This window comes from Centroberyx gerrardi, chromosome 3 (assembly GCF_048128805.1).
Source record: "Centroberyx gerrardi isolate f3 chromosome 3, fCenGer3.hap1.cur.20231027, whole genome shotgun sequence".
Lineage (NCBI taxonomy): Eukaryota > Metazoa > Chordata > Actinopteri > Beryciformes > Berycidae > Centroberyx > Centroberyx gerrardi.
The window spans coordinates 15,261,190-15,288,689 of record NC_135999.1 but is presented as its reverse complement, the minus strand read 5'-3'; the positions used below and the strand labels follow the sequence as shown (position 1 = coordinate 15,288,689).

The window sequence follows — 27,500 nt, the reverse complement described above, 5'->3', positions numbered from 1 at the left end:
AGAGAGAATAATGCATCTTTATGAAGACAGAAAGCAAGCCAATAATGTGAACGAAGAGTGTCCAAGAAAGAAGAAAGGTTTAGTCTGCTTCGTCACATGCATACTTACTATTTTGACTCTGTGTCCCGGAGTGGCTGTGATGTCCCAGGTGCACTCCTTACGGCTGGGATACTTGTCTGGCCAGTTAGGGCTGCTCAGGGTCCCGCTGGGGCTGTGGATCTTATGCTCACACTCAGCTAAACACACACACACACACACACACACACACACACAGCAGACAGGAAGTTAAAATCATGGCTGCAGAGGAAAAGGTTAAAGGAAATGGAAAGGGAGCAGGAAGGAGAGAAATGAGAAAACGAAGAGAGAGAAAGGATTTCAAAGAAACACGGACTCATTGCAAAGAGGTTCAGTGTGGATTTCACATGAACACATGCCTGCATGCACTGCACAGACAAACACACTGCTATAATATTGTACTTGGCAGGGTTGCAGTGTCAATGCGAGCGGTAGGCACACACACAGAACAAAAGGACCAAAAAATACTGAAATTCTCTTGCGCTAAAAAGCAATACAATCGCCTTCACTGCTGCTTCACCTCATGCATTACTTATGTTATTTATACAAATTCATAAAAACAATATTATAGTATAACACATGGAAACACATCATTATTATTATTAGTAGTAGTAGTTGTAGTAGTAGTACAAGTAGTATTAACTAAATCAGTATATTGAAATTAAACTTTGAACTTATATTCCAGTGTAAGTATGAGGGTCTTAAATGGGTAATGGCCTATGTACGCACTTGTGGTATGTGTATGTGTGTGTGTGTGTGTGTGTGTGTGTGTGTGTGTGTGTGTGTGTGTGTTGGGGTGGAATGAGGGGGGGTAGCGAGGAAGATGAATGCCTGATGAAGGTGGTGGGAGGCGGGAGGCATGCGCAGGACAACAAGGTGCATTCCAAAGTGTCAGCTTTTATTTAGAGTCGGACAAGCCTAGCCCATACACAGAATGAGACGGCTCATTTTACAAGACCAACACATCATTGAAATAGACATGCTCCTCTAACAAACCGTTCTATGACGTAAACTTACATACAATGTATCCAATACAGACATATTCCACACATACTGCTGTCACATCAGCAATGTGCAAACTCAGACATCCATATATCCTCAACAGGCAAAAATCTAGCTACTTACATAATACTGATTTCAAATTTGAAACTGAAAAGTGCCATTATTGTCTCAGGAGTATAACAGGAGTATTTTCTATATCTTTTCAGGTTATCAATTTGATCAATAACAAGTAATGTAATCATTTACAATGCTAAACCATCACAATTGCAACAGTAAATATGTAAATAATTCAACAAATTTAAATTTAACAAATGTCTCCCTTTGATGACAAGCACTATAAAATTGAACACTGATGTGCAGTACATCCACCAACAAGTAAATAACACTCTTTTTCTTTCTTTCTTTTCCAAATACGCACTCCATATGTTGAATCTTTCAAACGCACATACATGCTCACACACGGAAACAAGCTGTGTGATGGGAATATGGATTTGCATGACATGTGAGGTTACTGGGTCAAGCTGGTCTAATACACACACATGCACACACACTCTCTCATACACACACACACACACACACACACACAAACACACGCACACACACATACACACACACACACACACACATACACACACACACACACACGCACACACAGGAAGACGGCGCTACATGCACTGCTTTCAAGCTCCCAGATGTTTGAAACTTGAGTCCTTTTATGAGCAACACTGGGAAACTTTAGTGAGGTGTGTGTGTGTTTGTGTGTGTGTACTGATGTGGTCTGTGTGTGTACATGTGTGTTCAAAAGTTCAACTTCAAAGAGCTGAGTATAATATCTCAATTCAACAGTTTGTGTGTGCGTGTTTGTGTGAGAGTGTGTGTGTGTTTGCGTATGTGTTGGCAATGTGCTGATAGCTTTTAATAAATTCTATTTTCTTTAACTTAAACTGAAACCTATTCCTCTTTTTCTCTCTTTCACTCTCTCTCTCTCTCTCACACACACACACACACACACGTACATACACATAATTCAAGTGGCAGTTTCCTTATATGGAAACGGCCAGTCTATTGTCCTGCGGACTGTGATATGGGTAGACAGAGTAGGGGTTGTAGGATGGCCGGTGAGTGTCTTTGTGCGTCAGTACGTGCTTGTGTGAATGTGTCAGCATGTGCATGCCTGTGTTTTTGTGCCAGTGTGTGTGCAGGTGTGAATGTGCGTGAAACCCACCTTCCTTACAGTCATGTTTGTTCTCATGCAACACAAAGCCGTGGCGACACTGACAAACGTAGGAACCCACTGTGTTGATGCACTCGTGCTGGCAGCCGCCGTTGTCCTTGCTGCACTCATCCTTGTCTGTGGAGTCGTGAGAGATGCACACATGCAATACATCAATCATGGGGAAATAGCATGAAGACAAGGAAGAGGGAGGGAGGGGGGGTGGGGGGGTGGAGGAGGACAAGCACGGAGAGGAAGGAAACAAAGAGAAGACCAGAAGGAAATGAAATCAAATAGGAAAGTTAAGTCGTTGGACAGGGAAAAACTAGATAATAGACGGCATGGACAACGAAATGAAAGAGAAAGGTACAAATAAGAGACAGTGACAAATTGCAAAGAAAGAGAAACAGGAGCAAAGGACAGAGACATCCAACAGACATGCTGTCATGTCTGTCCAAAACTAAGACTGTGAGGTGTACAGTTTTTCCCATTAGTGTTTTTAATACAAGGCTGAGAGTTAAAGCTACATGAGATGGTCAATAAAGTAGAGCCATCACAGCTTTAAACACTGCAGCCACCATTATTATTATTATCCCTTTAAAATGGTGACATCCAAAGAGCCCCCCCCAAACTCCTCAACCCCCCCAAAAATGTAATATCAATGTCATTATTACAAAAAGGAATAATGATAGAGGATAGAAGAAAAGGAAGGCACAATGGAGGAAAGTATCCATTGAAGAAGGTAAAAAGTGGCGGACTAACAAGAAAAGAATAAATTGGCATTAAAACGAGCTGAGAAGAGTAAAATCCACTGACAGCTATAGAGGCTTAAGTTAGTGTGTGCATGTACAGTATGTTTGTGTGTGTTTGTGTGTGTGTACAGTGTGGCTGTGTTGGCCCGCAGCAGTGTTTTTGTGGTCACCTGCAGGCTCATGGTTATGGCTGCTCTGCGGTCAGACGCAGGCCTTGGCCCTGAACTCTCTCTGACCATAACAGCTGTTTTCAGATCAGCTGTGCTCTCCTCGGGCCAAACCGTAACTATCAGTCAAATGGTGACACCCAGCCAACTGGTACAACCAGAGGAGGGGAATAACAGCTACTGTCCTCAGTTTTGGATCCTGGAAGCCATATGTCATAACTTTAGACAGAAGTCAATGGGGACATGCATAGTTCTCTATTAGTAAATCCATTAGATATCTTTATGTCTCGCTTCCATGGTACATGGTATGTGGGACATTATGTCGTCATGGTGACATCTGTCTGTCTGTGTGTAGACATATTCTTGTGAACACAACAACTCAAGAACTTCGTACTTACACCACAGGAGTAGAAGAGTAGATGATTTGATTTCCTCATTATTATGCAATACATTTGCATATTGATGAGGAAAAGCAGGTATTCTTTAAACTACTGTAACTCCTTAATGCTTTCAGATATGGAGTTCATATTAATACCGCCCATGTGTTATGTGAAGACAAGTAGGTTGACAGAAATATTTGCTACTTAATGTATTCATTCGCTTAATTAATGACTGTATTAGCATAACTGGTTATGTGAAAAAAACATTGCAATGCAACTGAGGTGTTTTTTTCTCTCCCTCTCTCTCTCTATCAGACGCGTACTCAGGATGCTGTGTTCTCTCTCCCTCATCTTTTAATGTGTGTCTTTATCCCTCTAACCGCATCGTGCCTCTGCCTCGACACGGCCGGCCGATCGCAAAGCCCCGCGGTGAAGCTGACCGCTGGAGCACAGATCAGATCACAGGGTGCAGGAGGAAGACTCCCTCTGTCTGTCTGGGGTTGCCACGTCAACAGCGGAGAGAGAGAGGTAAAGACTGACAGATGACTGCACAGGAAGACAGAAGAGGTAGAAGGAGGGTGTGTGAGGGAGAGCAGTACAGAGAGTGTGTGTGTGTGTGTGAGTGAGATTCCAATAAAGAGATGTGAGATTAGACACAGACGCCTAGCCTCACCTCAGTTCAAGAGCTTGTGAATCAAACTAGATCTGCTTTTAATGAAACCACTAAATCCTCCTCCTCCTTCTCTCTCTCTCTCTCTCTCTCTCTCTCTCTCTCTCTCTGTGTGTGTGTGTGTGTGTGTCTGTGTCTGATGTGGTATTACAGTGCTATTGTGGGCTCAGTCTCACCCTATCACAGGCTAAGAAGCTTTGCAGTTGATGCTACACAGTGTTCATTGTGGCTTTCTTCAGGTCAAGCACACAATGTCCACACACACACACACACACACACACACTCACGCACACACACACACACACACGCTCACACTCACACACACAGGGATTAGTAGTCTGTGGGAGGCCGAAGGGACCTCCCTAAAGCTGTTGGCTGTTGGCCAACCAACAGTTATCCCTGGAAACTTCTGACAATAGCTGAGCCACTCTCACAGCAACATTTGAATACACACACACACACACACACACACACACACACACACACACACACACACACACACACACACACACACACGCACACACAGTCTTTTTTTATAAGTAACAAAAACAATTTGGCACCAACTCAGTTAAATACTCTCTGTTTGCAAACAACTACACTAAGCAGCATGCATCTTTAACTGTTCCAGGCATTAGTAGTCTGCAGGGAGTTAAATTTTGAAGATCCCATTCAGTAGACAGCTTTACTTCCCCTGAAGTAAGAAGAGGTAGCCAACACGCTAAAATGAAGTTGCCCTTCTGAGCTGATCAGTTTCACAATTTCCCTTTTAGTCAATATGTTAGAGCAAGAAAAGAGAAATCTGACTAGATCTTCGCTTCAGGACAACTTCCTAGAATTGTTATTATTTGATGTTGATATCCAACAAATTCATCCCTGCAACGGTGAGTGGGGGAAATTTGTTGACTTTTTTGGTGGGAATCATGTTTCCCTGGGGAGGAGAATGGATGTAGCAACTGTCCACGCCGCTAAAAAAGGACCCATCCATTCCCTCAGATCAGACCAGAGCCAATCAGGGATGCCGATTGCGAGGTCATGTTACCTCTGACCTTCGCCGAGGTCGCCAGCTTGTTGTTGATACGGCCACGAGCGGGGGAGCGGACGCGCTTTACGTCCTGGCATGACTCAAACACAAAAACACGCTCTTGACACAGTGCCAGCCTGTCTGAGGGAGAGAGGGCGAGGCACAGGGTCGGTACAGCAGGCTGCAGGGGCCAGACAGACAGGTACTGTACGTATACACAGGCACACAGACAGGCACACAGACAGCTACTGTATGGACACACAGCTACATACACATAAGTCCACAAACACACACCACACATGCATACATATACTAACACAGCAGAGGTGGGCAGAGTACAAGATCTGTGTTCAACTACAAGTGCCATTACTTCAGCAAAATCTGAAATTGAAGTAAAAAGTAAACATCTACAAATGTAGTGACAAAGTGTTAAAACTGTGTTCAAAAACTACTCGACATAGCTATTAAGCTAATTACTTTTCCCTGTAGAAGCTTCACATATTAAAAGTGAATCTTAGCACTGCCAGTCTAATTTAGTCTAATTTATCTCTTTCCTAAAGCTCAAAGATTTTTCTGTTGTAACCCTGGTATTGCTAGCAAGAATATATATTGTAACATGCATTTAATTTTTTTTTTTTTTTAGCATTTTCTGACATTTCTGACATCTCTGCCCAACTGAAATCGGTTAACTGATAGTAGTGGCCCATTACTTTGAGCACACACAGATCAATGGAATGAAACAGTGATCTGGTTAATGCTCTACTGAATATAAGGCAGCGATATTCGTTTGCAAAACAAGTCTATGCCTTTCCTTCAAGTGCACTTGTGTATGATCACAAACCGTTAAAAGCTACATCTACTCAGAGGAGTTCAAAGTCTTGACCAAAGCAGCACATTCCTGCCCACCCTGACAGACACACACACGTGTGTGTGTGTGTGAGGGGAGTGTTACCTGAGAAGAAGTGAGCCTTGAAGCCTTTCTTGGAGACGGTGTTGTCGGACTTGAACTCAATCCTCATGTTGTTGTATTGAGAGGTGATGACCTCCGGGACCTCGGTGCCACAGTATTTACCATGCAGCTTAGAGTCGGATGAGAGGCCGCTACGCACCTCCACGTAGTCGTATTTACACACCTACAAAGTGCACACACACACACACACACACACAAGCACAAATTAGGCTATTATACTACACACATCCACAAAGTGTCTACAATATGTTTTAGTAAAGTTTATTTTAGCATCTCCCTTTTTCTGTACTATACACAAGCACACAAACAAAGACACACACAAACACACACCTCATTTCCCTCCAGCTCGAAGGCCTCAAACTGCATAGAGATGCGGTACTGAGTGGGAGCGACCACCTGCCACACACAGTTCTTGTTGGGAGGATACTCTTTCGGCCAGCCAGGAGTACTGATGGTCCCGTTCAGCTTCGAGAGGAGACCACCACATGCCGCTGCATGGAGGACAGTACACACACACACAAGTTAGATACACACACTGAAGAGGGAATTACATTTCCATATATAAATAGAAGAGTAGAACATGCTTTTAAAAAGACTAAGGTCATGTTCTGTACGTGACACTTTGTAGAACATCTACTTTCTGTCTCCTGATAGTTAGTTGCGTATCAACATTAGATTATCCAAATAAAGTGTCACCAAATTGAGTCCCTACTCTCCCGCTCGCTTCTTTTCCATTGCCTAAATAAACAATAAAAATACCAAAAACAACAGCTTGAATATTTCAGTGCCCATCCCACCAAACTAACACAGCCCTCGCTCTCTCTCTGTGCCTCAGATGTGGCTTGTTAGTTAGTGCAGCTGTTTCAGTATGTGGGTCATTACTGGTATTTAATCTATTTCGTGGGATTAAAGGACCTTCATGGCATTTGTGGCATTGGAACAACAAGGCTGTGTGGCTTTGTGTTGGAAAGATGTTTTTTCCTGTTGACGGTGGCTGTTCGGATGTTTTTTTTTTTCTATCGAGTCACACTCATATCCTACACACACATATAGAGCCACACACAGAAACACACACGCACATGCCGCTCTTTGCTTCCGCTGCTTCTGCTGGCACAATGACTTCAACATTCCAGACACACACACACACACACAGACACACACACACACTTACCTTCACAGCTCTTCTTGTCAGGGGCTAGTTCATAGCCCGGGTCACAGGCGCACTTGAAGCTGCCGAGAGTGTTTACACACCTCTGTTCACATCCACCATTGTCTGGCTTGGCACACTCATCCTCCTCTAAAAGACACACACATCAAAGCACACTCAGACATACAGGAGTGCAGATGATGAAGAATGCCTTGGCTAAAAAGCCATGTGAGAAAACACACTGTCAGCTGGCACACACACACACAGCCTCCCCCCCCCCCCCCCCCCTCTCTCTCTCTCTCACACACACACACACACACACACACACACACACCTTTAAAGAAGTTAGCGGCGAAGCCAGCCTTGTTGACCGTCCCGTCTGAGACGAACTTCATCCAGAGGGTGTGTGAGGTGGAGCGCACATCCTCAGGTTTGTCATAGCCACAGAATCGACCAATCAGAGGGCTTGTCTCCAGCGGCCCGTCTCGAACCTCCAGGTAGTCGTACGCGCAGCTGTCGTGCCTCTCGATCTATACACACATACATTCACATGTACGCACACATAAAAATAGAGTAAGATACACACCACCGACGTCATCATCATCATCATCATCACCATCCTCACCATCACCCTCATTATTGTCACCATCATAAATCTCTGTGGCAGTGACAGGTAATGTGTTATGCACAGCACTCGATTTCTCCACCTAGACTTGCCAGCTAGACGCTGTCTCCGTTATCTTATCAACCGTAACAATAATTCATGAACAATTCAAAACCCATTAAGCTCATTGGTGGGCCCACAGCAGCCAACACCAACAGGCTCTCACAGACCGAGCCATGACAGATCTAGAGATTGGGCCCACTTTGAGTATTTTTATTTTTTAACATCATAGCCACGGCCGTAAGTCTAACTGTGGTGAATTCCTCAGAACAACAGTAAAGTGCAAAGCAACATTGCCCGAGGTGACATTGTGGGATAACTCAAATAAAAGTCTAAGGAGGGAGGGCGGTCCCATGCTCCTTATGTATTATTTTGACTTTACTGACTCGTTAAAATGGAAGAGAAAGCAGACAAAGGCAGGATCACACACTAGAAACGAGCAGCGGCAGAAATGAGGCGCATTTACACAAAAAAATCCGTTTCAGAGTATGCCCGAGAATTAGAAGGCTTCTGGAACCCTAAATAGGCTTTGAGTCATTGATGCAAACACCGCAATGTACAGTTTGGTGCCAGGGACATGTAATTTCTGAGTAGTATATAGAATAGAATAGAATAGAATAGAAAGGAGATTGATCTCAGCTCCTGTGAAGGAGAAAGGGGAAGGTGAACTCTGTAATGGGTTCACATCATGGGGTCATTCAGCGTTCAATGGCATTTTTTACAGCATTAAAGTGAGTTCTCACCTGACTACCCTCTCTCTCTCTCTCTCTCTCTCCTTCTCACTCTCTCTCTCACATGCACACACACACACACACACACACACACACACAGACACCCTCTTTCACGCACACATACACACACACCACCACCTCTATATTAACTTCCTAGAATCAGCTATACAAGCGTGAAATTTGACCCAGACATTCCTAAGCGCACACACAGAGTGAGAGAGAGAGAGACAGAGGGAAAGAGAGAGCGAGAGGGAGAGAGAGAGAGACACACACACACACACACACACACACACACACACATAGGGAGTGAGTCACCTCGAAGGCCTGGAAGCTCAGTCCGACATTGTATCCCTCGGACACAGTGATTCTCCACACGCATTCCTTGGAGGGCCGGTAGTCATCAGGATAGTTGGGAGACTGGATCTGTCCTGAGTCCTTGGTGATCTCCCCTCCACAGATCGCTGCACAGGACGGAGGAGAGGAGAGACGGAGAGAGGGAAGGAGGGGAGGAGAGAGAAGCCGAATGGATTAGCACTGATTGCATTATAGGGATGGGATGATACACTTATCTCATGATACGATTGGATACATTATATCAAGTTCACAATTCGAGTTCAATACGATCTAACGAACCACGAAATGATGTAATAAATAAAAACTCAATGACAACAAAGTATGACTGTGACTATGACTGAGCCACAAATCTTTCTAGCATTGGCATTGGCTTGCTAGAATGTAAACCACAATTTAAAAATGTCATTACAAAGTGCAAATAATATAATTTCCATGGAGAGCTTATGTGATTTTTTTTTATTATTAATTGTGACTCATTCGGGTCACTATAGCAGAATAAAACGTATATTTCGCAACTCATTTTTCTGCGACATGATACATATTGTCACATTTTGCGATTTATAGATTTTTGACCCATCATTCCATCCTTATTGCATAACTGCGCATCAACTACCCTTATCCTGGCAATATTTTTTCCATTTGAAACTCATTTTGTGCATATATGAATTATGCAAGCCCAGAGAAAGCTTATCAAAAATCACAAACAACCAGTCATCAATTTGTTGCATTATACAAAATAGGTTTACATTATACAGTTTACAGATATATATTTAAGTAGAGGAGGTACCTTCATAAATGGCTGCAAAGCCCTTCCCCACCCAGTTGCTGCTGCTGCGGAACTCAATCCACATTCTGCTCTCAGTTGAGACCAGGACCTCAGGAACCTTATCTCCACAAAACCTGCCTGTAAAACACACACAAACACACACATACACACACATAGCTCAGTCATTCAGTGCAGCAGTTTCAAAATACATCTACACACACATGCGGCTCACACTCTCTTTATTGTACCTAATAATGGAGCTTTCCTCCAGTATCCGTCCCGAACCTCGATGTAGTCGTACCAGCACAGACTGCTCTTATACAGGTCCATGGTGGTGAAGTTGAGAACAATCTGCAGGAGAAAAAGAAAACAATGCAGTTTATTTCACATATTTCTGAGCGGGGGGGAGGGGGGATGGGTTCGATTAGTTCAGGTCTTTCAAATCTTTGCACTTGAGATGGGACAAGGGGAGCCGGGGGGCGGGGGGGGGAGGGAGGGGGGTACCTGTAGGTTCGGGCATGATCAATATACAGTCATTTTGTCAGCAGTCTCTTGTTGTTATTGGCTACGTAGGCACATTCACTGCACTGCAGGGTGCTACTCTGTGTGTGTGTGTGTGTGTGTGTGTATGTGCGTGTGTGTGTGTGTGTGTGTGTGCACGCACCTTTTCTCCTGGTGTAACAGATATTCTCCAGACACAGTGTGTGTATGAAGGGTATCCGTTGGGGTAACCAGGAGACGAGAAGTTCCCCGTTGACTCTTGGAGTGTCTCTCCACATGCTGCAAACACACACACACACACACACACACACACATACACACACACAGAGAAAGATGGAGTTACAATTTTGTGGTAAGTCCTGCTGATTTTCATAATCATTTCAGCTGTGTATTTATATTTATCATTGGTACATCACTAAAGAATTTTCTAATATTCCTTACACACATCCCGTTTCTTTGGTGTTGAGAAACTGCCACACCACAGGCATCTAATTTGTAGAGAAATGGCTCATAACTCTCGTTGAATGCTCCCAACAATTTTATTTAGTTAAAATGACAGTGTTTCGATCCCCGATGAAAACCTGATCAAGAAACATTGTCAATTTAACTAAATAAAATTGTTGCTAGTTTTAAACTACCAGTTTAAGAGAGTTGATATTTTACAGGCTATTTTGTCAAAACAACAGCCTCTCGCACTGTGTGTGTTTGCATGCTGGAGTGTGTTTATGTGTTCAATGTCTGATCTGTCCATATGGAGACTGTTAGAGTTGCATTTCTGATTGAGAAAACAGTAAAAACTTTTAATTACCCTCCCAGACAAACTCAATTTCAAAGCAAATTCTCTCCATAAACTGTTGTCTTTGGCTTCTTTCAGTTTTGCATGGAGGTTACAGTATGTGTGCTCACATGTATTGTATTCCTGTGTGTATCAGTAGGCATTTGAGGGCCAACCACAGTCATTAAGCCCCATCACCATTTAGCAGAAAAACATTTCCTAGTCATAGAGTCATTTACTGTAAGTGAATAGGAATGACAGCCTTTTATTTCAGCACAATGGAGATAACAGAGATTTATCACAAGTGGATGGTAATTCATGCAGAACAACAAAGAAGCACAATTAAGGATATCAGACGATATTTCGCCTCTTTATCCCTCATTCTGTGTTTCACGCTGTCGCTCCCTCTCGAAAGGAGGCTAGCCAAATGTGCCACTCCTATCCCATCATGCATGCTGTTTTCCCCCACAATGCCCTGGGGCTCTGTTCATCTGTCAGTGAATATGGTATCGCTCAAATGTGACCTTATAAGGTTAGGGTTCTATCTCTCTCCAGCTGGGTCTCTCTCTCTCTCTCTCTCTCTCTCTCTCTCTCTCTCTCTCTCTCTCTCTCTCTCTCTCTCAGAATCAGAAAGGCTTTTTTTAGCATGACATGCTTGTGTTGCCAAAGCACATATGGATATTAACAAATAAAACTAAGTTTATACTTATGATATTCTCAGATATACAGTACTTCAGCAGAAAAAAAATAGCCAAAATAACCACACACAAAAAACAATAAAACAAAACGTTTCAGGGATTACAGGAGGGTTTTTCAGCAGAATTCTGTTTGACTGGTCAGTATTCAACTTTGTTAGTCATTGTCCATAATTTGTGACACAAATATACAAATTTGAGTCAATATCAATTGTATGGCTCCTTTTACCTGATACAATTCTCTCTCTCTCTCTCTCTCTTTCTCTCTCTCTCTCTCTCTCTCTCTCTCTCTCTTTCAGACAGACACATACAGTTTCATACAGTTTAGGTCAGGATACAGTTATCCCGAACTAATGTGTGAACTCGTCATGCTGAAGTGAGTGTGTGGGCTGAGCGGACGTCGGAGTGTTTCTAGCACAACCTCCCCGGAGAGGGACGGAGAGGGATGCCAGCGTTCGAGATCATAAACTTTAGCGGCGTTAACACGCGGGTCAGTTCGAGAGCAGATCCAGATCACGTCAGAGCCGCTCTCCAGGGACCCAATGAGAAGCCAGCGCAACAGGGGTGTGTGCAGGAACGGATGGGAAGAGTGTGTGCGATGAGTGACGCGCGGAGAGAGAGAGACCACCCCGTCAAATGGAAAAACAATTACTCAACATCACTTCGGTGCCTCAGAGGGCGGAGGGACAGAACAACACGCGCCGACGACAGATAAACAGAGGTCATCTTTTATCTCCTAGCTATGACGCCAATGCATAAATGTACGCACACACACACACACACACACACGCACGCACACACACACACACACACGGTGGTCTCATAGTAAGTATATCAGTACCTGGACATCTATACAGCTTCCTTGCCTGTGCAATGTCTCCTTTACTGAGTCTGGTCCGCTGGCCAATAGCAGGCCGGATGCCGTTCTCATCTCTGGATGGAAGGATGGTGTCTAGGAACATCCCGCTTCAGAGAGAAAGAGAGATGTTATAAACACATCCAGATCTGCTTTCAAGGAAATTCAGTAGGGGATATCAACAAACAACAAACAGTCAAATCTAACATGTTGACCAACAGCAGTTTTATGGACAGTGTGTCTGATTTACTTTTCAAATTCAACGTAAATCCATAGATATTATGTAAATCAGTGGTTCTCAAACTTTTTGGCTTGTGACCTCTTTAAACGAAGCGATGCCTACTCGCGACCCCCATCACAGGTGAACAGTTCAACCAAAGAATAATTTTCCCAAGCTGTTTAAATCCGATTAATTATCAGAGGAGGCCTAGAGGCTCAAAACTATTCAGTATTTTACAAGAAAAACACAAAAATTAGAGAAAAATCAGGAAAAATAGACATGTTAATGATCTCTAGATGATCTTGTGACCCCCTGGTGGGTCCCGACCCCTAGGTTGAGAACCACTGATGTAGACCAATGGTTACCGTGAGAAGGTGTTCCTAGCATAGTGCATGATGCTGTCAAAATCATATGGCTCCCCGAGAGAGTTGACTTCTCCCGGTTCCATCTTAAGGAAGTTGTACTCCTGGCCTGGAAACCATACAACACACACACACACACATACACACACACACACACACACACACACATAGAACGGCATTAGAGCATTGAGATTTATCACATAGCAATGATATGAATGTACCAATTCAGTGTACATACACACACACATGCACGTCCGCCCACACACTCACACACACAGCAGCATTAGAGGATTGCGCTTCAACAGATATGGCAAAGCGATGACATCCAATTCAAATACTTGGAAGCCAACAGAGAAATGTGCCAGTTGAGACCCCTGATATGCTTCTAAATAAAAATATGGGTCAGGTCTGATTTACAGGTATGTCATTTGATTCAACACCTGTCAGAGCGGTAGTGGAGTGTGTGGGAGGAGAAGTGACAGACAGCCTGCGGGTCCAGGTGACTTCACACTCATTATAAGGCTCATTCACACTCTGGCAGAGCAGGACAGCAGCGTGAATTTGGAAACGTACGCAGTGAATGTCGTCAGCGAATTCCCTTGCTTGTCTCCAGCTAGAAGCAACTCTGGACTTTCATCCCGCTAGAGATTCTGACAGAGACCCAGGTGCATGGTGGGTAGTGAGTGGGCGCGGTCTCTCACCTGGTTGGATGTTATCCCGGATGATTGTCACGTGGTCGTCGCGGTCGGGACGCGTGTGCTCGTGCCAGAAGCCGATGACGTGGCCCAGTTCGTGCACCACAATGCCAAACTTGTCGCAGTTCTTCCCTATGGAGATAGCCTGGGGCCCGTTGCCACGACGACCCACGTAGGAACAACACCTAAAAGGGATTAGAAGGAAGTTGATACCAAGGAGATAGGGGAAAGACATTTACTACACATTCAGCAGTGAAAAAAGCCTGAGTGGTACTGTATTCAGTTACCACTCCCACTGAACACACACACACACACACACACACACCCCGGCACAAAGGCACACAAGCACACAAACACAAACACAGTCTTTTCAGGATTTCCTGCTCCTTACTACATCCACCAGAGGAACAGCGTAAAGCCGTATTTACATACAACACTCTGATAACGCTGTGGTTTCATAACCCAAAGTGAATAAGCTGTGAGATTTTGTATATCGCTGCTCACACAACACACACAGCACACAAAGCACACACACCAACACACACATTCTCCTTTTCTGGGAGCCCGAGACGTCCGTGCCAGGCTAACAAATCTGATTAAAGTTATCCAGCTAGCTGACTGTAGTTTAAGGATTGGGAGTCACTGGAGTAGATACGTTCTTTTCTTGCTTATACTTCAAGCCACTGTATGCAGCTCTATCAGTGCAAATATTATACACAACACCAAAATAACAGGCACCACACATGCACTGTATGTCTACTATCCCTCCTCTCTCTCTTCTCTCCACTCCTTCTCCCTCTCTCTGTCACACACACACACACACACACACACACACACACACACACACACACACACACACACCACACATATCCAAGCAGGGTATTTATACATCAGATTAAGGTGTCTAATCTCTGATGCAGCCTGCCTATCACAGAACATGAGACAACTGGCATCGTCAGTCAACACTCTGTGCAGGTCTGCAGCTCAACTAAATGCCTCCAAGTATCACTATTTTTCAAAATTAAAACACAATATAGAATTTCTAGTATATAATATAATATTTCTTATCAGTGCCTCAGTGGCAAACTTGGTGAAAACCACGTTACAAATGTGATACACACAAACTGCAGAACAATCTACACACTACAGAAGATGAAACAAATCACTTGATTAGATATTGCAAGCGGCCTACATTGCAGTTCCACAACAGTTAACCTACTTTTTCAACCTGCTGTACAACAACGGCTTGGAAACATAAATCCAAAAGTACAGATTTCAACCACTCTAAAACCTTACACCTTACTGCCAATCAGCGAAGCCACTACTGTAAAAACACACTATGACCCCGCAGCGCTGCCACTCTCCAGAACAATGCACTTCTGCAGCGTATGAAAAAAAAAAAACCTTGCACATGCACGAACATACAAACACACACTGAGCAGTGAGATTGGTGGGATGGGGAAGCAGGAGCAGGACAGGAAGGAAAATGGAGCCATTGTTGAGTGACCGTGTCGTCTCTCACTGTGACCAGGTCACTACTGAACCCTCTGTACACACACAGGCACACTCACACACACACACACACACACACACACAAAGAGAATCTCTACTAACTCACCCGCAGGGTCTGTAAGTGAAGACAATGTAGCTTTCCTCATCTGTCTTCTCAATGAACGTAACGCACGTCTGTTTCTCCCAGTGACGCATGGCCTGCTTAAACATGGCCCTCTGACTACCTGGAACACACACACACACACACACACACACACACAGTTACTTTAAACATCACACTTTCACACATTCAGATGAAGTGTGTCCTGTTAAGGGGAACGGGCAGTGGTCCAGTGGAACTGCTTACCAGTGAAGTTGCCTCCGATGACGTAGGGAATGACTCCTCCGGGCCATATCCTCTCAGCTCGGGATGTGGCCGCTCGGGGAAAGCGGCTCTTCACAACGTTCCCAGTTTTCCCACCTTTCCCAGTCTGGCTCTTGGGACTGGCAGGTCCCTTGCTGAAGTTCTTAGGGAGATAGTCTAAGAAAGCAAGGAGAGAGAAACCAGAGTCAAATCTATCTTTGCCACTAATTCTTGCTTGTGTGTGTGTGTGTGTGTGTGTGTGTGTGTCTGTCTGTCTGTGTGTGTGTGTGTGCGTGCGTGTGTGTGTGTGTGTGTGTGTGCATACTCAAACTCAATGAACTAGCGGAGTATTCTTAGAAATGGCAGTTCATAAATGTGTTCCCAGATTATTGGATGAGTCATAAGACCTTTCAGAGTTTGCTCTTAGATCCAAAGATGATCAAACTCAAACAAGCAGAAATAGCTCAGGCAGTGCAATATACTGTTATATTTTATGAAAAAAACAAAACCCTAATGTTTACTGAATGAGCTGAGTTGCATTAAAAAGGGCAATTCAAACATTCTGTAGCTCTGGGTCTGATTTGGCTTCAGACGTGTCAAACTTTCCCGTTATTCTTCAGTATATGTTTCACAGTTTCACAGTTTCACAGTTCCATTGCATGAAAATTACAGATACCCACAGTTGAAACAGTTGTATGGACATTCCCAAATTGAATAAAGCCTAAACCCATGTCTAGAAAGTGTCTTTAGTTGTATAAACCAGAGTGTGTATGTAGTGTAGAGTCCATACCAAAGCCAAATCTGCGTATTCTTTCCAGCAGCAGGTATAACGATCCTCTCTTCTTGGCAATTTCATGTTCCTCCAGGCCACCTGACACACACACACACACACACACACACACAGAAGTCAAGACTCATAACAAGAACAATGAGCAAGACCTGCTGATATCCTCTGATATCCTCTTTCTATCTCCCTCCTATTCAATTTCAATGTCCTTCTCTGCTCTACTCTGCAGCTGATGGGTAATAAGAGTGTGTGAGAGAGGAAACACAAGTGACAGAGCATTACATGATGATTGTGTGAGGTTAGAATGGGAGGGTCCAGTGTTGATTGACGGCATTATAGCAGAGCTTTAACCAACCTGAAACAGAGGTGTGAAATTCTACACTTCCTCCCAACTCAGCCATCCCCAGCCCGCTCCTGCTAGCCTGCCTTTCTTTCTTCTTTCCTGAATTCTTCCAGTTCTCCTTCCAAGACTCACCTCCTATGGTAAACTACCCTCTCATTGTCACTCTTATGCCAACCCTCTGTTTCTCCTGTGTAGCATCAGTGCCTGTGATGGGAGAGGTAGAGTGAGTGACAGTGAGGTGCTGCATTTAGGTCCACTCACCTGACGTGTGGCCCTGCCGGGAGTGTGTATGCATGTGTGTGTGCTGTGTCAGGTCTATCGTCCTGTCAATCTGGAACATGCGTAGATCCTCCTCGTCTAAAGCAATGTCTCCCCAGAATACAGCTGGAAGTCAAAAAACACATAATCATCATCATCATTACTAGAAACATAGTTTTTGTTATTGTTGAAAACATCATTTCATCTTCATCAATACTGCATTGGAAACTGGGAGGCATGCAGGTTTGTCGTCTGTCTTTGTTCTTTAGGCTGCGCAGAGCCCTAAGAGCCCAGCAAAAGGGAAATACAACGTGCACTCGAACAACAGGCAGTACGGTAGAATTCACACAAGCATGAGCCAGCGCTAGGTTGGTGCTTGGTACATTCAACATACCAAGAAGCAACTCTGTGATTTTAACTGGAGTGGCTAAGTCAAAGCATGAAGTAAATATTTTGTTCAGTGATTCTCTTAGTTCAGCACTGTGCTACCGCAGCACTTTGATGTTAACAGGTGGAGTGTTTAAAGTCAATGTCGTTTCACTCTCTGCAGTCATGCACAATGGAGCATCGCGTTAGTTCAGGCAGAACACTGAAGTCATGCCCGCCGCCATCAGCTGATCAGCTATCAGCTGTCCCGTCCAAACAGCACACCAGCTGATCAGTATCAGCTGACTCTTGCAATCACCAATCACATTCAAGCAAATCAGTGAGGCGGGCTTTATAATCTGACAGCTCCCTCACTCAGGTGATCCTTCATGCCTCTGCTGCTGTTGACCTCCTCCTCCCCAACCTCCTCCTGCTGTTATCTGTACACAGGATGCTTGTGCAAGCGGTCTCTGAATTATGTCTGGTTTTATCTTGGGGGCTGAGCATGAGTCTTTTCCGCCAAATACAACTGTATGACCATTTGTTGCAATAAACAGTCCAAACTCCTCTCTCTGGCATAACTGTTTGTGACTGAAGTTGTTGTTCTATATCAGCCGGAGCACCCAAAGAGCTTAATATAGCACTTTCTCTCTTTTGCTTTCTTTCTCTCTCTCTCTCTCTCTCTCTCTCTCTCTGTCTCTCTTTCTCTCTCTCTCTCTCTCTCTCTCTCTCTGTCTCTCTTTCTCTCTCTCCCCCTCTCTCTCTCACACACACACACAAAAACACACACACACACACACACACACACACAGTCTTACGATGGTCCGATATCAGGCCATGTGTAAGCCTTTGGCAAGTCACACTCTAGCACTCCCCCCGCTCTCCCCTCCACTGCTTTGCCCTTCTCTCTACCCCCCCCCCACTCGGCTCACTCCGCCCTCTCCCTCGCCTGTCCCCCTCTCCTCCCAGCCTCCCTCTTTCCAGACTTTCTCGCCAACAAACCTTCTCTTCAAACCTCTCAATCACTCCTGTTCCCACAGTCCCGGAGGCTGCCTGCCTCATCTGCCTCTGCCTCTTTCCCTCTCATCTTCCTCGAAACCTCCCTTTGCTCCCGCTCCACCCCCCCATCCTTCTTCACTTCTCATGCTTTAGAACAATAAACACTGTGGTGTGTGTGTGTATGTGTGTGAGCTTTCAACATCAGACGCAGAACAACTTGGATCCCTAAATCGCCCCCCCATTCTTTTTCTCTAGTCTTTCTCTCTGCTCCCACTCTCCCATGTCTGGCTCTCCCTCTTCCCATATCTGTATCTCCCAACCTCTAACAATGAACAGCTGAACGATAACCATCGCTAAATGATTAGCAGGGTTATTGCCCTCTATAGGGATTCAAGACACTAATACACTAACAATGGCATTCGGGAAAGCCTGTCTTTTAGCTAATCAGGATTGCCACTAAAGGAAACGGGGGGTCAGTGTGCCATTGTGCTTCGCTCCATACTATTGTTGCAGTGAAGAGCATACCACAATGGCCGCAGATGGTTTACAAATCATTATATCAGATACAGACTGGGAGTGTGTGCTATTGAATGGTAGCGTATGATATATAAATTAAACAGATATGAGGTTAGACAGTAGAGCAATTATGGTGTTTCATATAAGGTTAGAGGTCAATTCCATTTTAATACAAGTGTATTAACACAAAGGCAAGCTATACATGCACAGAAAAGGTAATATTTTTAAGGTTTAATCTAAAACCTACGAAAAAGTCAAATTGATAGAGCATCAGTTAGGGGTTCAGGGCAAAGAGGTTTTATTTGTGAATCAACGCACAAGTGCAGGTGCAGGTTCATAGGACTTGCTCACTTAGGTGTGACCAACAGATTTTTGGTAATTTTGTGAACAGAGGTGCTAGCACAGTGGTGGCATATCTACAGCACAGTCGAAAGGGATTAGATGAAGAGAAATAAATTGTCAGTAGGTGTGGTAGGGGCTGCCGTCAGTCATAGCCAATCAAAACAGCTCCTCTCCTTAAAAACTCCCTGCCGTGGCACACTTTCGTAAGGGATGACAGTTTTGTAAGGATGAGGAGAGTCCAGACCGGCTCCCTGTCACCTTGTTTACTGTGTGTAATGATGCACATGATGTTACTTTTATGTTGGAAGACAACCATTCACACAATAACAACATGTGCAGATACAACTAACTTTGTAGTACAATAAAATGTACTACAAAAAATGTACTAGTAAAAATGTGTTTCCATTATTTTGTCGGTTGCCTATAGTTTTGTTTTATTTAAGAGTTATTTATTTAAAAGTTTGCACTCAGCCATTGGTTGAAGAATTGAGATCAAAGTGAAATAGGCAAACAAAACATACATAAAAGGGTTTTATGTGATTTTGGAGAGGTCTGTGTGGGTGCGCCTTCGCCAACTAAAGCCATAAAAAGCCACAGAACGCCTGCGCATAAGCTAAGATGTGGTCTGAGTAGGCGGAGGCGCAAGCATAATTTTTGATATCAAAGTTGCACTGCACCATCTCATTTGTATTGACGTTCCCCTCTCGTGCGATCACCCGCTCATTTCAGCACAACAAATGTCATGGCAAACCACAGAATTACTGAATGGGCGACTGGACACATGGCTGTTAACAGACACATTGGCTGCTGTCCTTTATCCTGAAGAAGGTTTTATGTGCTGAAACGTCGCGTGCGGCCTCTCCCTTCTTTTGATGCTGTGGGAATCAGACCTGTGACCTTCCAGGTAAAGGATGGTCTCTCAGACCACTAGGCCACCTGCCACCCAGTCAATCAATCCATCAATCAATCTTTCAAACAATCTGTGTGAATTTCCTTAGTTCGACTGCATCTCATTCCTGCAATAGGACGGAAATTCCCCTGGCTTCTGTTTCTATTTGTGGGGCAGTATGTTTGTGACAGCGTATTGAGAATACAGTGCTAGTAGTTTCAAATATTTCAGGACTACAAGGGAAACTACAAGGACTAAAAGTTTTACAGTGCTTCAAAAGAAGCTGACACAGCAGTGAGAGAGAGAGAGAGAGAGAGAGAGAGAGAGAGAGAGAGAGAGAGAGAGAGAGAGAGAGAGAGGTGGGAGCAGAGAAACAGTACAGTGATGGTAAGTTTAGCCCATTGATTGTTGGGGTCTTGTTAATCCATAGAGATACCATAAATAGCCCAAAGTCAAGGCAGTGGGTGAGGAGGGGGGAGGGGTGAGGGCAGAGAGGTAGGGAAGAGGGGAGGAGGTGCAGGAGCAAAGGTATTGATCCAAAAACCCCAGGACGTCCCGGGAGGCCCACATCATGCTGACCAGGGCCTTACTGTTCGCCCTTCAACAGGGGCACTGCACCAAACCCACACACGTAAGCATGCAGGGACACACACACGCACATAGGAGTAATGCACCAAATACTGCACACCGTTTAGTGCATCCAGCACCTCCCACCATGTCGGCTGTGTGTAAAGGGAGCGAGCCAGTTAGCGCTGTATTGATCAAGCACTTAGGCTGACAGGACTCGTCCCTGCTTTCTACAACTTTACACTGCGGGCCCAATCAAAACCGTCAGTCACAGTTACAGCAGGGGCTCTGTGTGTGTGTGTGTGTGTGTGTGTGTGTCTGTGTGTGACTGTGTATGTGTGTGTGTGTGTGTGTGTGTGTGTTGTATGCCAATATCACATATAGTCTTGCCTTAATAGATTGTCATCCCCTTATGCATCAATATTATGTTCTTGCATTGATCCAGCAGAAAGGAATTAGCATGTGAGCCAAAAACCATCATATCATCGTTGTCTGATGAAAAACTTGTATCTCCGAAAGGTCAACTTTTCAGGAACTAAGAACAGCCTTGTTTTTAGATTGACCACCATGCATTTTTCAGTTTATCAAATAGGTTTCGAAAAGGTTTTATGACACCAAAGGTGGTAGAATTTTCTCAGCCCACAGGGGAGCATGAAATCCTTCAACTGACGTTAAAACATGAAAATCACCAAGATTTAGTGATGAAAATGTACCTCATCACATTCATTTTCATTTCATCTTTCGCAGCAATGACTGAGGCATTACAACCAGCTTATCTAACCTTATAGCACTGTAAGCTAAAATACTGTGACAACTCCAAAATACTTTGCTCCTGGGACAAATGAAGTGTTTTACTAGTTACCACCTGTTGTAACTAAGGTACCTGCTCTAATGTATATTTTTCTATTCAGAGATGAACACAAGAAGCCAGTGGACACAAGAGGCTTTGCCATGTACAGGTTTGCAACACCACTGTATGTCAGTTTTGCGTTGATTGTAAAGCCCATAAACAATGTTGACAACTGTCTAGCACCCCTCTCCTATATTATTTCTTACATCTTCATATAATGCTACTGTTGACATTTTATATACAGTATGGCAATACAGCATCAATTTGACGTGTTGCGATTTTTAGTTTTTTATTTCTTTTTATTTCTTGAATATGTTTTTATTGAGACTTGTTACATGTGTTATATGTCTTGTTATATATGTTATGTTTTGTTGTGTGTGGACCCCAGGAAGAGTAGCTGCTACGTTAGTGGCAGCTAATGGGGATCCGAATAAACAAATAAACGAATAAACGAATAAACGAATAAACAGCATGAGTTCACTCAGTGGGGTATAGCTAACACACACACACACACACACACACACACACACACACACATACACACACACCCCTCACTAAGCTCCTCATTAAGCAGATATAAGGTCACACTCTAGGTGGGCTAAGATGTGTGTGCGTGTGCGCATGCATGTGAACACGTGCACGTGCATGTGCGTGCACCCTTCCATTTGTGTGACATTATTATATATGAATGTGAATGTGAATGTGAATGTACCGCAATATTAAAAAGAGATTATCTTGGCCCTGGCGGAGGATTTTCTCAGAAAGTAATCATTGTGCAAGCTGCTTGCTGCACATTAACCCTTCGAGGATCGGAGGGCAACAGCAGGTGCTGTTGTTCACTCCTACTGTACATTGACACCGACTGACAGGAGACACTCACAGTAAGGCTAGAAAACCAATGACAAAAATAGTAACCCAAATGTACTCACTGTTTACAGCTATACAACAATGAAATGATCCTTTATGGTTTATGGCAGAACGATGTGGCACTTTGTAACTTGTTAGAATGTGGAGGGATGCGGTAGTTGGTAATGTCATAGGATAGCAATGTGCTTTGGGGGAAAAAAAACCTGAAAAATGCTGGAGCTTAACGTCAAAGCTCAAATAATTTACAACCCCACCCTCTGTGCATGCTGTATGTGTCAGAGAGGGAGAACGAGAGGGAGAGAGAGAGAGAGAGAGAGAGGGATAAACTTGACTTCTGTGACAGAAGATGAAATAATCATGAACAAAGGAGTGCAGTGTGTGTGTGTGTGTGTGTGTGTAGGTGTATGTAGGTGTGTGTGTGTGTGTGTGTGTGTGTCTCACAGACTACTGTATGAGATCATGTAAAAGGATTTAAGGAGGAAATTGAATTGAATTCCTGATAACAGCAAACTTTTCAACTCACTTCACGAGTAACACATCCAAACTTTGACTTTCACCATCAAATATCAGCCGATATTATTTTGTCACATTTTAACTTGGATTTCAGTTAAAACTGATTATCAGTAGATGTTTAATGATGTAGACCAGTAAGTAGTCTGTGCTGCTGGAGAGGTCAATTAAGGATATTGTATCTGTGGGCTCAGAACAACTGAGTTCCCAAACCCTGCAACACACACACACACACACACATGCGTGCGCACACATGCACACGCACACACAAAGCCCCACTAATCATGTGTTTTTACTGTCTTAAACACAGACCAAGATACTGACAAAGACCCAATTACACACCTCTACACAGATCACTGTTTACCTCCAGCACACACACGCACATGCACACGCACACGCACACACACACACACATACATATACAGTATCACAACAGAACACAACAAGAGGAGATGAACACTAAGGAGAGCTTTGGAGAAGAATAGCAGGGTTGGGTGTGTGTGTGTGTGTGTGTGTGTGTGTGTGTGTGCCGTGTCTCTGTGTGTGTGAAGACAGGCTACAGTCTGCGGTGGACAGAGTTTCCTCTTGCATGAACACAGACAAACAGATGGTGGTGCAGTGAAGCAAACGACTGGACATCTTAAACTGCCCACTGATGATGCCCAAACTGATCAGAAACAAATCCAATTAATAGGGAAATGCTTCAGGTTCTCATCAGTTCTCCACTAGAACGACTTTATTTGTAAATCTGCAACATAAATCACCATGAATATTATTGTGTGATTGCAAGAAAAACTCCCATCTCATCCCAAATGAAGCCTCTATGACCTGAGAAGAGCACAAACCACTGAGGAGAAATGGGACATGAAACTGCCCAGGGGTGGAGAGAGAACCAAAATATCCCTCTAAAGTAGAAGTACTGTTACTTCAGTAGAACTAAAATATACTGGTGTAAAAATCTACTTGAGGAAGAGTAAAAAGAAGCTCATTTAAGGTGTACTCAAAGTAATATTTGCTGAGTTACTCAAAGTGGTTGTATTTGTTATATTTTGCATTTGTATTGTAATTTATGCAATTTGAAATGAAGTGAAATAGCTAAAATAGTTGGAAAATTACAGACTCCAAAAATGTACAAGTCCAAAAAAAGTAATTAAATTACAGTAACAAGAGTAAATGTGATTTGTTACTTCCACCCTTGGAAAATGCTTAATGTGAAACATCACAAACACATTTTAAGAAACACTCCCACCCCTGAAACTGAAGGGGATAACAAGCAATGAAATGTTCTGTACGGGGATGGGAGAACACATAATATCATATGACACACACACACACACACACACACACACACACACACACACACATAGAGAGAGCTGATATAACCTCCCAATGACATTACTGCAACACTGAGATTCATATCTAGCAGGTCATGCGTTAGGACTAATGTTGTGACAGGATGCAACAGAGACGATGTTTCTACATCACACAAGGTGAACTGCTGCTGTTTACCTTTCCTTCTATCCATCCAGTAGGAAACACATGATCTGCCTGTAAAAAAGCTACTGAATCCTGTGTGTTTCCTAAAGTGTCCAATGGGAGAAATGTTAATACGTGAGACATTTTGACCATGGATGTTTTAATCACCTGTATGGTTTGTTTACTGGCCAAATAGACACACATAGCTCCTACAGATGTGCATTTCTTTGGAGAGTTCACAGTGCAGCGTCAACCAGCCAGTGATGTGGATCAAACCTGCAATCTGCTTTATGTCAGTTGCTTCAAATCAATTCATATCGCTTAACACAGGAGTGAAACTGGTCTTAGTCTCTTTAGGGTTGAGTATGGCAGTTGCACCGAACTCACAGAATCCAGGTGCATCTATAAGGATTCAAGGATTAGAGGATATCCAAAATATCCTCGGGCAGACCGGACCAAGCACACTCTATGTCCCTAACTGACTGACTCCCCATTGTTGACGCATGCGCGCAAGTCCCTTTGTGTAGGCCATCGATATAACTAATTAGCCAACATATTTACCCTTGAGCTGTCATTGTTTGTTTATTTGGAAACAAGCTAACTGTAGATGAGAGGTAAGCTATCGTCATTTCATTTAGTTTACCATTTGGTGCGTCCTTGCTTGTTTGTATGCACAGATGTATGGCTGTGTCTTCTGGAACCTACATGAAAAGAGGTTCAGGTACCATTTATGGACAGAAGGTCATGGGTCAAATGTTTCAGCTCCTGACAGATGATGTTCCCCACAGGCTGCATTCATGGCTCGACTAGTCTTGCCTAGTCTTGTTTTAAATTGAGGACGGTGGACAGTGCCGTTCTGTCTATCCTGTGTGTTTCAGTTTGTACAGTGAAGATCAACAGTAGAGTAAGAGCCACGATTCTCACTCATGCGGGTGCGACTGCATGGTGCCACATTCATTAGCAGACTAGTTTCTTTAAAGATGACGTAATGTTACTTTCAGCGCCATTAATCAGTTCCAACCAACGCTCTTCACTCGGACACACACAGCACATCACGCCTCCACTCTCAGGTGTGCCGGCGTACATACGGTACGTGCCTGCATGCATATCACTGGTGGAAACACAGGAAGCAACACAGCACCGAAGCGTCGGGACAGTAGGTGACATAAAAGCACTCAAACATTTAATAATTGAGCAATGCGCGGCAGGTGGGAGGAGTGACAGCGGTGCTGACTCATGGCTTCTCCGGCTCCGGAACACCGGCGTTCCAAAACAAACATTCCGCTCTCCGCGCAGCCGGAGAGTTTGTGCTGAGGCGGGAATCCTGAGGAAGACTTCGGAAGCTCGGTGGCAGGAGCACTCTGCTCGGGAAAATCCTGTTTAATATAATATGAGTGAGACCGCTCGTTCTCTCGCTTACACACACACACAACACACACACACACACACAGTCACACACACACACTGCTCCAGTTTCCTTCCTATTGAGGAATGGGGGAAGGGGTGAACAGTAGCTGCAGCTCATTGTCACGACATGGTGGGCTTCACTCTCGGACTGGGATGCTCAGAGTGCGTGCATACATGGGCATGTGCACACACACACACACACACACACACACACACACACACACACACACACACACACACACACAAAAACACAGCGACTAAAGTGCATACATTTAGTCATTTGAATCTGAGGACAAACTGACAGTAATGGGTACACAAAATAATAGTCATACAAAACAAAGACTCTTTAAAACAAGACCTAGAGCCAGAAATGCACAAAATACAACTCTGTTTAATTAGGAGTCAGAGCACCGCAGGTTGTTTGCTGTTTTTGTTAGGATTTTTTTCCGCTTCTTCTTTTCTGCTTTAAAACGAAGCTCAGAGGCTGTAAGTCCCAGAGAAACCAAATTTTGTGGATACGTTTCAAATCTCCCCCACTACTCAGTCTAAAAAAATTATATATCAATTGGCCACATGGTGGCACTTTAATAAGTAACTTTACATTTAGCCAATAATTTCTGAACTGTATAGCATGGTAGAATCTAATATTTTTTCCTCAGATTCCTTGGCTCAAGACAAATTCATTGCACATACTGGTTTTCGTTTCCGCCATCATAGTTTTTACACTGTTTTGAATTTTGTGCAGAACCGTTTTTTTGCTATTTCTCCTGCAAATTTGATTGAATCTGCATGCAATTTTACACACAGTATATCTGGACTTGCAAAATTTTGGCTGTTACCCAGAGTTTTGAAAATCCAAGCCGTTTGGCTGTGGTGCACAAATGAAGTTGGCAGAGAAACATGCAAACAGGAAGTGAGGCATAATTCCTAAACACTAGGAAGTTTCTAGAGTAACCAAATTTCACATTTGCTGCCATCAGGCTGACCTCACAATAGGACCTATTTTTTTATTTCTCCTACAAAGTTGACTAAATCTCCATCTAATTTTACACACTGCATATTTTAAGTGCCTACATCATTCCTCTTTTTTTTGTTTTTCAGTGTCAACCACTTTTCAGCAGTATATTGGTTAATGTGAACATGCCGTAATCTGCCAACATGCACATTTATTCCCTACAGCTAGAAACAAGATCGGCAAACGTGAGCCAGTGCATGTAGGCAGCTGGGTGGAGATCGGAAGGTCCGGCCCGGGTTCAAGCTCAGTGGAAGTTGTGACAATAAGTTTCCACTCTACTGAAGTGTCCTTGAGCAAGACAATGAATCCCTCTCTATCTGACCCTGCGCTCTGATCGCCCCCTGCAGAGGGGGAAAACGAAAGGGAATTTCTCCTTCTGGGATAGGGGGGAAAAGGCAGAAGTCATGCTGCATCTTTGTCATTGTTTCTAAATGGAA

General features: G+C 43.8%; 1 protein-coding gene across 1 annotated transcript in view; it reads right to left on the bottom strand.

The window, feature by feature from the left end:
- tll1 (tolloid-like 1) overlaps positions 1-27,500 on the bottom strand; it is a 36,178-nt gene that overhangs the window by 4,216 nt on the left and 4,462 nt on the right. The window contains exons 2-18 of the mRNA XM_071900522.2: positions 17,263-17,385; positions 16,662-16,742; positions 15,875-16,048; positions 15,635-15,752; positions 14,023-14,201; positions 13,325-13,430; positions 12,725-12,849; positions 10,577-10,692; positions 10,161-10,263; positions 9,934-10,050; positions 9,108-9,253; positions 7,732-7,927; positions 7,422-7,547; positions 6,581-6,741; positions 6,233-6,413; positions 2,303-2,428; positions 109-236 (exon numbers count right to left, since the gene is read on the bottom strand). Coding sequence (XP_071756623.1) covers positions 109-236; positions 2,303-2,428; positions 6,233-6,413; positions 6,581-6,741; positions 7,422-7,547; positions 7,732-7,927; positions 9,108-9,253; positions 9,934-10,050; positions 10,161-10,263; positions 10,577-10,692; positions 12,725-12,849; positions 13,325-13,430; positions 14,023-14,201; positions 15,635-15,752; positions 15,875-16,048; positions 16,662-16,742; positions 17,263-17,385 — 2,306 coding nt within the window. The remainder of the gene's footprint in view (positions 1-108; positions 237-2,302; positions 2,429-6,232; positions 6,414-6,580; positions 6,742-7,421; positions 7,548-7,731; positions 7,928-9,107; positions 9,254-9,933; positions 10,051-10,160; positions 10,264-10,576; positions 10,693-12,724; positions 12,850-13,324; positions 13,431-14,022; positions 14,202-15,634; positions 15,753-15,874; positions 16,049-16,661; positions 16,743-17,262; positions 17,386-27,500) is intronic.